This window comes from Oncorhynchus gorbuscha, linkage group LG01 (genome assembly GCF_021184085.1).
Source record: "Oncorhynchus gorbuscha isolate QuinsamMale2020 ecotype Even-year linkage group LG01, OgorEven_v1.0, whole genome shotgun sequence".
NCBI classification, from domain to species: Eukaryota; Metazoa; Chordata; class Actinopteri; order Salmoniformes; family Salmonidae; genus Oncorhynchus; species Oncorhynchus gorbuscha.
The window spans coordinates 102,487,184-102,499,446 of NC_060173.1; the positions used below are offsets into that span (position 1 = coordinate 102,487,184).

Genomic DNA, 12,263 nt, shown 5'->3' on the forward strand with positions numbered 1-12,263 from the left:
GTGAAAGGGGATATGTTGAATGTTAGTGAGACAGAGAGAGCGGGAACTACATGCACACATTGGAAAGAATCAACCAAAAAACAGCAAATTAGAATGCTACCTTGCACTAGACAGAGAGTACACAGTGGCAGATTACCTGAGCACTATGACTGACCTGAAAGTAAGAAAATCCTTGACTATGTACAGACTCAGTGAGCATAGACTTGTTATTGAGAGACCCAGGAAGCAGTTGTTGTTTGGGGGTTAATTCCCTTGCAGAACGACACATTTTTCATCCTTGTCGGCTCAAGGAATCGAACAAGCGACCTTGCGGTTACCCAACACTCGTAACCACTAGGCTACCTGCCGCCCAATGTTTACACATGTTTCCCATGCAGATATATGAAATTTCCTATGTAGTGCACCACTTTTGACCGAGTCCAGGCTGTGGTCAAAAGTAGTGCACTATATAGGGAATAGGGTGCCATTTGGAACACAATGTCAGATAACCACCAACCAGGGGAAAGAAAGGTTTATAATGGGGTATAACTGAACTGCTACAACATCTGGGTCTCCTCTCACTTGTGTATAGACATTGCTACCCTCCTATCCCTCCATCCTCACGATTCTCTCTACTCTCTAATGGGCTCGTACACAGGCTTACACATGCCTTTTAAATCAGGACTAGAAGACCTTAAGAAGAGACGGAGAATGACAACACAAAAAGCGTTTTTACTATCCCAGGACCCAGACTGTGGCTCGCTCACTGAGAGGTGGGGTATTGGGTATGGGGCAGCAGAGGGACAAATCCAAGAAAGGAGTCTGGGAGTCCTGTATAGGGGATTATCCCACCAACACCCAGCACCATAGAGTCCCCTGCCTGTGGTCACGTGGACTGGGGGTCAGTGGAGGGGGCTGGGGGAGCCACGATCCTGTTCGCTCACTGCACTAGGCTGACCAGCCAACCAGAAGAAGGGAAGAAGGAGAAGAAATTACCTCTTGTTGTTTGTTCTCCTCATCCACCATCTGTCTGTTCAGTTCCTGACACCTGTACTGTCCCGTCAGAGCCTGACACCCCTGTCTTCAGGGACGGTGAGTGGAGGGGAGGGAGGAATGGGGCAGAGAGAGGCTCCAAAGACCTGCATGGTGGAGCTGTGGGGGGATTGGGGTGAAGTTGGGGCCACTTCTATCCAAGCAACACACTTTCTAGCTCTTTAGTCCTTTACCTGAGCCTACAGTACCCTGAGATCCAAGCCCCACATATTTAATAATGGACTTATATTTAATAATGGACTTAACAGAACAAGCTCGTGTCTGTTTAATATACAACTCAGGGCTTAATATATATTTGTGATTATTGTGGGGGCGATGTTAAATTTTGTGTAAATTGTAAATCTCCCTACCATCATATCTAAGTCTATATGACACCAATTTCAAGGACATTTGGCAAATCAACTTGATTGGAAGTACACATACCGGATTGTTTAACAGGGTGTTGGCAATTGAGTTTTCAGAGTATTTTCTGTGCCTGCCTAGCTCAAATTCAGATTGAAATGAGACTATAGCGTCCATAAAGTGACCATTGGACACTATATTATTGACTATATTTGTAGGTGAAACAGTTTTTATTACATCTCTAATTTATTGCTCTCGCGTGCTAATTTCCGTCCATTAAGAACCAACAATGTGCTATATTTTTGTTGCATTTCTGACAACACTAACATCTTTCCAGCCGAATCTCAGAGTTCTAAAACCAGGAGCAGAAACTCAATTGCTGCACAACAACAGCAGCAGCTGGCTTGTAGCAGGCTAGCAGCTGTAGCTAGTCAGCTAACACCAGTCGGATGAGAAGCAAGCTACAAGTAAAGGAAGCTAGCTAGGTATATTTAGCTATGGAAAGATCTTCATATGGCTGAAGTCATCTGTGTAAACTAAATCCGAGCACAAACAAATAGGCTAGCAAACATCCCTGGCTGCTATTACAGCCAGTTAGCTAGCCAACTAGCCAGTAGGTACAAGCCAACACGACTGTACCATATGAACCACAACTCAATGTTGACAATATATCCTACCCAACTAAGTTACATTCTTCCATAAAGCATAGCTAGAGGGATGGGTCTGGGGTATGTAGATTGATGAGGGGAAAAATGATCTGAATAGTTTCATTAGGTTGTATGTATTTTTTTGTAGCATCAGCATCTTTAAAATAAAGGTTTAAGGAAATACAAGCAGGCACCATATTACTAGAAGAAGCTTGCTTTCATATAATTTTTAAAAAAAAGCTTGAAATGGTATTGGAATGGGATTCGTGTGGTGTGTGAAGAATCCAATACTTCAACTTCTATGTGGTACAAATCACATTATTGTGGGAGCACCTCTAAGAGTATGAATTAGGCTGTTTGAGAAGGTTTGAATCCTAAGCAACCTGCATACACATTGTTTGAAGTACAATAGACAAATATCTCTACTGTGGTAGGTCAAGCTGTGTTCTGGAAAACCTTGGTAGAGTATGGGTAGAGTAGACATTGTAGTGCTCATGTGAATTTCTTTTCTTTTTCGGCATCAGACCAATGCTTCCTCATCACTTTAAACATAGCTTTTTGTTTTTAGTAGTAAAAAAAACAATACTTTGCTTGAATTATAGCAGGAAACAACAGCTATTAATGTGTTGCAAGCCAGATGTTCATATTAAACATGATGTTATCAAGAAGACATTCTCTCTTCTTCAGGGGTCAAGTCACTAGGAAGACAGATAGACTGATGTTTAGGGTTTACTATGTGCTCTAGGGTTGGGCATACCTTCGTTGATCCAAGAGCCTTTGATTGTAAAATATATATATATATAATTTGTTGCCAATGTCATACAACCGTTGGAATCAGCTGAAGCAGATAATAAAACACTTCTTACTGCTTTGGATTGTGATCGTAAAAGGAAATGTCTTATGAATGCGTTGTCAGCCTCAGTGACAGGATGGCTAGAGGGAAAACAACTTTTATATGCTTTTGGCAAGACAATAAATAAACAGATGCCTTTTAAACCGGTTAGCTGCCCACTTCTTAATCGGCTTACCTTGGCACAGGGACGGGCAGCGGGACAGGCGACTAGTATCTCTGAAGGGTCATACCAATGGCCACTGGTCCGCCATACTTCCAATAGAACACAAGATGTTGGAGGACCACAGGAAACCTAAAAGGATGCTTCACACACATGGGCACACATTGAATGACTTGATAGTGATCTGTGAGTACTGTTCATAGTGGCTAGTGTAAAAGGCTAGAGAAACAGAACATATTTAATCAATGTATTACAGTAGCATATAAACTAATTATTGGAAAGACATTGTATAATCAGTTGAGATAATGTCCTATTTGGTCTCTAGAACACCAACATGCTGCACATACTGTGTATGCCATACCTAAAGGCCTGTGGTGTTAAAATGTCAATCGTGACAGAGAACTCCCTAATTCAGAAATTATATGCAAGTGCTGTTTGTCAAGTCATTGAGAAAATGTTTGTATATGAGTTCAGCAATATAAACAGTGTAAAACATAGTCTATGTTGCATTCATTTAAAGTTCTGACTCCCAAGTGCCCACGTCTGTCAACAAGTGTGTGGAAACTGTATGTCACTTCACTTTGACACTCCAGTAGAGCTGGTTTTAGTGTTTCACTACATTGAAGAGTGTAGAGTAGATTCGTCCTAACCAGAAAAATAGTCAAGTTATCCTTCCGAGTTTGTACTTGTGGCAAATAACGATGAATAAAATCATAATGAATAAACATATATTCAACCAATAAATCACAATGAATCAAATCCGTGCATACAGGTCAGATTAGACAATGTCAACAATGAAACCCTCATATTGACACATTAAAAGGGGTAAAACCAGTATTGATAACCATGACAACAAGCTAGTGCCTAGTGACAGTGGGTCATCACTAGCTTCCACAGCCATAAACCCTGCTTATTTCTACAATTTCTCTTCATAAAATGTGATTTTAAATTTGAGAGTGTGGAGTGACCTCCCCTCTTAGCTTTAGACTGCTACTTGTTTGCACTTAGCCAAAGATAATCATCTAGGTTCCACAAACTCAAACAAGTCATTTGCTGCCAAGTCTACTGCCATTCAAACAAGCATGTGAATGTGGTGTCATGATGATGTCATAGTGGCTAAAAGACAGACTGCTGAGTGTGTCACATTTTTACTATGAAGGACATTAGGAACGTATTACACTGAACAACTGAAAAACCTGTATCTATTTAAGTGTACATTTTCACATTGAGTGACGCCTTACAACTATGTAGCCTATATACATGGTAGTTACAGTACATTCATGTATTATTTGTGGACTATATTCTGAGGGATACTGTTTTTATTATCTGACAAAAAGTTAAATATCTAAATTTAGTTTGACTGTGTAAGAGAGGAGGCTGTGACCAGACACGCTACATGATATAATATGGTAAAATAATGCGTCCTTTTGTGTCTTTCTCTGTGCCCCAGACAGTGCCTGGCAACCAGCAACACTCTGCATTATCTCAGAGAAGTCTGCTTCATGTCAGGACACTGAATAGTTCTTAGGTTCTTTCTTATTAATTTCATATTTTATACATAGTGCTGGAATGTAATACAGAGTGTATGATCTGTAGAACTCCCTCTGTTGGCAACTCGGGCACTGCTACAGCCAGTGAGTATGTGTGTGTGTTGTGACAAAATCTACCTCCTCATTCCAAAATATCCTTTGTCAACAACATTTGTATTGCCTTTACACATGTTTTGCTTTAATCTTTCCTTTTCCCCCTCTGTGTCGCTAGGTTGACTCGGACTCCCTGCTGTCCACCATGGAGACCTCTGCCCTTACAGCCACTGAGAAGAAGGAGCACACAGGATCAGGTCTGGACGGAGGCAGCTTCTCAGACTTGCCAAAGAAACCGTCTCCTACTACAGTTACCAGAGGTATGACCACCTTCAACTACATCTCTCCAGTCCAAACCTCCCAATGTTTCCCTCTCTCCACTCTCTGTCTGTACCCTATAGCAATGCTCCCAGTCATAAAGTAGTGTCTTTAATACCCACATCAAATACATTATAGGAGTCCCACTGTCATACGGTATCTCTCATACTGAAAATATTTTCAATATAAAATACTTCTTGACTTAATTGATCGTGCAGAAGGTAAAATGCATGAATTAAAAAATTATTCAGATATTGACTTTAAGTCGTGTTTTTGTTTCGGTGGTCTGTGTTGGTGTATGCTTTCATATGGGCTTATTCCCCCGCTCAGTGGCACATGAAAGAGATAGATGGCGAGGGACTGCATGATTCAAAGATGTCAGAGACTGGGAGATGAAAAAACACTATAATGAGGTTGAAAGACCTTGTTCTTACCTCCTGAGTATAAATGTTATGAATTACTAAAGCTGTCTGTGGTAAGAGTGGACGACAGTGCATCAGAGTCCTCTGACACCGGCGAGGACCGGGAAGTACCTTTGATATGCTAATGAGCTTTTATCTGATAGTGTGGCATTGGTTAGTTATGTTTATTGATAAGCTTGGTGGCCTGCCATAAGTAAAGCTATATGTGTATTAATTGTTTAGAGAAATACATGAAAAATAGGACGTTTCTCTCTGTCCTCACTGGCGCCTCTACAAAGAAATGGTCAAAGATTGTTTCCAAAAATATCAATTATATTTATTGTCTTGGAATCTACTGTGGCCTATATCGGACACTTGCAATTCTTCAAACCCACATAGACAAACGAAGTATGATGGTTGTAAATTATGTTGTAAGTAAAATTGCATAGCCTATGACTGAAATGGAAAGTAACACGCAGGCAACTCTTATGTGATGATACCCTTAGTGGGTCAGTCCGGTCTGAGGAGAAAAAAGAGAGAGAGAGAGAGAGAGAAAGAAAGAAACTAAGAGGGAGAAAGAGTCAGAGAGAGAGAGAGAGAGAGAGAACCCATGCCAAGAGGACCTACGACCTCAACATGCTCTGCTCACACCTACTGTGATGGTCCAGGCCTAAACCACACAAAACAATACTAGACAATATGGAACACAACGCTTTTACTATCTCATCCTGGAATATACAAGATCTTAGGTCATCTGCCTTTGGCCTAAAGAGCAGGAACCCAGACTTCATCAAAGAAATTGGAAATACAGACATTGTAATCCTACAAGAAAACAATTAGGCAACAACAAATTCAATCCCTTCTAGACAATTTCCTGGACAAAAGGTGTCACTACAATAGTGAATGTGTAAACTTGGCAGTAGAAAACCTAAACAGTACATTTTACCTCTCAGCTTCCCTATAAAATCTAAACAGTATATTTTACCTCTCAGCTTCCCTATAAAACCTAAACAGTATATTTTACCTCTCAGCTTCCCTATAAAACCTAAACAGTATATTTTACCTCTCAGCTTGTTCTAAACAGCAAACACAAACATGATCAAATATAAATTGTACAATCAACTACTAAACTACTAAATACTATACATTCATGTACATATTACCTCAATTGGGCGATCAACCAGTGCTCCAACACATTGGCTAACCGGGTTATCTGCATTGTATCCCACCACCCACCAACCCCTCTTTTACGCTACTGCTACTCTCTGTTCATCATATATGCATAGTCACTTTAACTATATCTACGTGTACATACTACCTCAATCAGCCTGACTAACCGGTGTCTGTATGTAGCCTCGCTACTTTTATAGCCTCGCCACTGTATGTAGCCTGTCTTTTTACTGTTGTTTTATTTCTTTACTTATCTGTTGTTCACCTAACACCTTTTTTGCACTTTTGGTTAGAGCCTGTAAGTAAGCATTTCACTGTAAGGTCTACTACACCTGTTGTATTCGGTGCACGTGACAAATAAACTTTGATTTGATTCGATTTAAAGACTACCAGAACGCACTGGATTCTCCAATTACAGTGAATGAACTACAGGACAAAATAGAAACCCCCCAATCTAAAAAGGCCTGTGGGGCTTATGGTATCCTCAATGAAATGATCAAATATACAGACCACAAATAACAATGGGCTGTACTTAAACTCTTTAACATCATCCTCAGCTCTGGCATCTTCCCCAATATTTGGAACCAAGGACTGATCACCCCAATCCACAAATGTGGAGACAAATTTGACCCCAATAACTACCGGGGGGGGATATGCGTCAACAGCAGCCTTAGGAAAATCCTCTGCATTATCATTAACAGCTGACTCATACATTTCCTCAATGAAAACATTGTACTGAGCAATTGTCAAATCTACTTTTTACCAAATGACTGTAACGACAGTCCACGTATTTACCACGCACACCCTAAATGACAAACAAACAAAACAAAGGCAAAGTCTTCCATGCTTTGTTGATTTTTTTTTAAAGGCTTTTGTCTCAATTTGGCATGAGGGTCTGCTATACAACTTGATGGAAAGTGGTGTTGGGGGAAAAACATACAACATTATAAAATCTATGTACACAAACAACAAGTGTGCGGTTAAAATTGGCAAAAAAACACACACATTTCTTTCCACAGGGCCGTGGGGTGAAACAGAGAGAGCTTAAGCTCCACCCTCTTCAACATACAGTGCCTTGCGAAAGTATTCGGCCCCCTTGAACTTTGCGACCTTTTGCCACATTTCAGGCTTCAAACATAAAGATATAAAACTGTATTTTTGTGTGAAGAATCAACAACAAGTGGGACACAATCATGAAGTGGAACAACATTTATTGGATATTTCAAACTTTTTTAACAAATCAAAAACTAAAAACTCGGGCGTGCAAAATTATTCAGCCCCTTTACTTTCAGTGCAGCAAACTCTCTCCAGAAGTTCAGTGAGGATCTCTGAATGATCCAATGTTGACCTAAATGACTAATGATGATAAATACAATCCACCTGTGTGTAATCAAGTCTCCGTATAAATGCACCTGCACTGTGATAGTCTCAGAGGTCCGTTAAAAGCACAGAGAGCATCATGAAGAACAAGGAACACACCAGGCAGGTCTGAGATACTGTTGTGAAGACGTTTAAAGCCGAATTTGGATACAAAAAGATTTCCCAAGCTTTAAACATCCCAAGGAACACTGTGCAAGCGATAATATTGAAATGGAAGGAGTATCAGACCACTGCAAATCTACCATGACTGCTATAGTGTGTGGTCATCCACACCCCCTCCCAAAATGGGTGCTATGCCATTTTTTCCCCTTGCATTACCTGACATAGATCCAGAAAAACTAAACTTTCAGCTCATACAAGGAGAAGACTGATCAGAGATGCAGCCAAGAGGCCCATGATCACTCTGGATGAACTGCAGAGATCTACAGCTGAGGTGGGACACTCTGTCCATAGGACAACAATCAGTCGTATATTGCACAAATCTGGCCTTTATGGAAGAGTGGCAAGAAGAAAGACATTTCTTAAAGATATCCATAAAAAGTGTTGTTTAAAGTTTACCACAAGCCACCTGGGAGACACACCAAACATGTGGAAGAAGGTGCTCTGGTCAGATGAAACCAAAATTGAACTTTTTGGCAACAATGCAAAACGTTATGTTTGGTGTAAAAGCAACACAGCTCATCACCCTGAACACACCATCCCTACTGTCAAACATGGTGGTGGCAGCATCATGGTTTGGGCCTGCTTTTCTTCAGCAGGGACAGGGAAGATGGTTAAAATTGATGGGAAGATGGATGGAGACAAATACAGGACCATTCTGGAAGAAAACCTCATGGAGTCTGCAAATGACCTGAGACTGGGACGAAGATTTGTCTTCAAACTAGACAATGATCCAAAACATAAAGCAAAATCTACAATGGAATGATTCAAAAATAAACATATCCAGGTGTTAGAATGGCCAAGTCAAAGTCCAGACCTGAATCCAATCGAGAATCTGTGGAAAGAACTGAAAACTGCTGTTCACAAATGCTCTCCATCCAACCTCACTGAGCTCGAGCTGTTTTGCAAGGAGGAATGGGAAAAAATGTCAGTCTCTCGATGTGCAAAACTGATAGAGACATACCCCAAGCGACTTACAGCTGTAATCGCAGCAAAATGTGGTGCTACAAAGTATTAACTTAAGGGGGCTGAATAATTTTGCACGTCCAATTTTTCAGTTTTTGATTTGTTAAAAAAGTTTGAAATATCCAATAAATGTCGTTCCACTTCATGATTGTGTCCCACTTGTTGTTGATTCTTCACAAAAAAATACAGTTTTATATCTCTATGTTTGAAGCCTGAAATGTGGCAAAAGGTCGCAAAGTTCAAGGGGGCCGAATACTTTCGCAAGGCACTGTATATACAGTGGGGAGAATAAGTATTTGATACACTGCCGATTTTGCAGGTTTTCCTACTTACAAAGCATGTAGAGGTCTGTCATTCTTATCATAGGTACACTTCAACCATAAGAGACGGAATCAAAAAAAATCCAGAAAATCACATTGTATGATTTTTAAGTAATTAATTAGCATTTGACCCATTAATTTTAATTTAAAAAAAATTTTTTTAAATTAATGACATTTTTGACTATGTATAGAGTGAGCATAGCCTTGCTATTGAGAAAGGCCGCCGTAGGCAGACCTGGCTCTCAAGAGAAGACAGGCTACGTGCACCCTGCCCACAAAATGAGGTGGAAACTGAACTGCTCTTCCTAACCTCCTGACAAATATATGACCATATAAGAGATACATATTTCCCTCAGATTACACAGATCCACAAAGAATTAAAAACCAAATCCAATTTTGATAAACTCACACATCTTTTGGGTGAAATTCCACAGCAGCAAGATGTGTGACCTGTTGCCAGAAGGAACAGGTGAAGTGAAGAACAAGCACAACAAACATTGTATATACAACTTACATTTATGTTGATTTCTTTCCCCTTTTGTACTTTAACTAGTTGCACATCATTACAACACTGTATATAGACATAATATTACATTTTAAATGTCTTTATTCTTTTGGAACTTTTGTGAGTGTATTTTTTGCTGTACATTTTTTATTGTTTATTTCACTTTAGTTTATTATCTATTTCACTTGCTTTGGCAATGTAAACATATGTTTCCCATGCCAATAAATCCCCTTAAATGTAAATAGAATTGAAATTGAAATAGAATTGAAGAGAGAGAGAGAGAGGGAGAGCAAGAGAGAGAGAAAGAGAGAGAGAGAGAGAGAGAGAGAGAGAGAGAGAGAGAGAGAGAGAGAGAGAGAGGGAGAGCAAGAGAGAGAGAGGCAGACCCTCTCATATATAAAAAATGAGACCTCCTGTTTTCATCAGTGATTATATGTGTGATGACAACTCCTCATAACGAGGTCTGAGGACCTTGTTCTTGGCTCCAGAGGTTCACCGTTATAAATAAGTTAGAACTGCATAGTGGAGCGGTTCTGCGGTCCTTCCTTCTGAGATGCACAAAGACATCTAGCAAGGGCCCACCACTGAAACCTTAATAGAACTTATCAGTGGGATATTTTTACTGTTTAATGAAGGGCTTGGTGGCCTGCCCTCAACCAACTATAATCACCATACATTCTCTATTCACTCATTGGCAACAGTGAAAGTAGAACATTTACAGCCATACTGACTTGGTTACATAGTTATAGCCCTAGTTTTTTATCTTCTTATCGACACCTTTTCACTGATTCTGCAATTAACATGCAGATCATAACAGGAATATGAATATAGGGCATAGCGTGAATAAATCAATATGACAGTGTTTTATTCTTAGTACATTTCTCAAAGTAGCCCAAACGAATGGCCTCATTCACTCAACTCTATTGAAAACTACTGTAAAGTCAAAGGCTAACTAACTGAAGCATCGTCAGACCATTCTCAGTGAAAGTGCTAAGAAAAGCACTCAAATGTTTGTATAAGATATACTGGTAAAACATCCAAGTCATTTCAAATGAATAAAGTTCTACAAGCTATGTTTTTTCTCTTCGCCGGCCTGGTCTAGACTCATTGGCAGTTAGAACATCAGCGTCTTACGAACAAAACTCCATTTCAGTTAGGTTTCATGGAGACATGGAGACTTGACCAGTTACATTTGAGTCCATGATTCTTAATCCATAATGGAAGTATGTCTGGCCTTTATAGCTCTTAGTGCAAGAGGCCATGGCTAGACGGGGACGGGGCGTGGCTAGATGGGGATGGGGCCGTGGTTAGACGGGGACGGGGCCGTGGTTAGACGGGGACGGGGCCGTGGCTAGACGGGGCCGTGGCTAGACAGGGAAGGGGCCGTGGCTAGACGGGGACGGGGACGGGGCCGTGGCTAGACGGGGACGGGCCGTGGCTAGACGGGGACGGGGCCGTGGCTAGACGGGGACGGGGCCGTGGCTAGACGGGGACGGGGCCGTGGCTAGACGGGGAAGGGGCCGTGGCTAGACGGGGAAGGGGCCGTGGCTAGATGGAGACGGGGCCAGACGGGCACGGGGCTAGACGGGGAAGCGGCCGTGGCTAGATGGGGACGGGGCCGTGGCTAGACGGGGACGGGGCCGTGGCTAGACGGGGAAGGGGCCGTGGCTAGACGGGGAAGGGGCCGTGGCTAGATGGAGACGGGGCCAGACGGGCACGGGGCTAGACGGGGAAGTGGCCGTGGCTAGATGGGGACGGGGCCGTGGCTAGATTGGGACAGGGCCGTGGCTAGACGGGGATGGGGCCGTGGCTAGACAGGGCGGGCCGTGGCTAGACGAGGACGGGGCCGTGGCTAGACGGGGACGGGGCCGTGGCTAGACGGGGAAGCGGCCATGGCGGGATGGGGACGGGGACGGGGCCGTGGCTAGATTGGGACGGGGCCGTGGCTAGATTGGGATGGGGCCGTGGCTAGACGGGGAAGGGGCCGTGGCTAGACGGGGAAGGGGCTGTGGCTAGATGGGGACGGGTCCAGACAGGCACGGGGCTAGACGGGGAAGCGACCGTGGCTAGATGGGGACGGGGCCGTGGCTAGATTGGGACGGAGCCGTGGCTAGATGGGGACGGGGCCGTGGCTAGACGGGGCGGGGCCGGGGTTAGACGGGGACGGGGCCGTGGCTAGACAGGGGGGCCGTGGCTAGACAGGGAAGGGGCCGTGGCTAGACGGGGATGGGGCCGTGGCTAGACGGGGAAGGGGCCGTGGATAGACGGGGAAGGGGCCGTGGCTAGATGGAGACGGGGCCAGACGGGCATGGGGCTAGACGGGGAAGCGGCCGTGGCTAGATGGGGACGGGGACGGGGCCGTGGCTAGACGGGGACGGGGCCGTGGCTAGACGGGGAAGGGGCCGTGGCTAGACGGGGAAGGGGCTG

The 12,263-nt window shown here is 43.1% G+C and overlaps 1 protein-coding gene across 2 annotated transcripts in view; it reads left to right on the top strand.

Annotated features, from left to right (window-relative positions):
* The window catches only part of LOC124047576 (zinc finger protein GLI2-like), a 161,759-nt gene that overhangs the window by 14,198 nt on the left and 135,298 nt on the right, over positions 1-12,263 (top strand). For both annotated transcript variants that reach the window (XM_046367897.1, XM_046367888.1), the window contains exon 2: positions 4,796-4,937. In XM_046367897.1, the coding sequence (XP_046223853.1) occupies positions 4,823-4,937 (115 nt within the window). In that variant the 5' untranslated portion in view covers positions 4,796-4,822. The remainder of the gene's footprint in view (positions 1-4,795; positions 4,938-12,263) is intronic.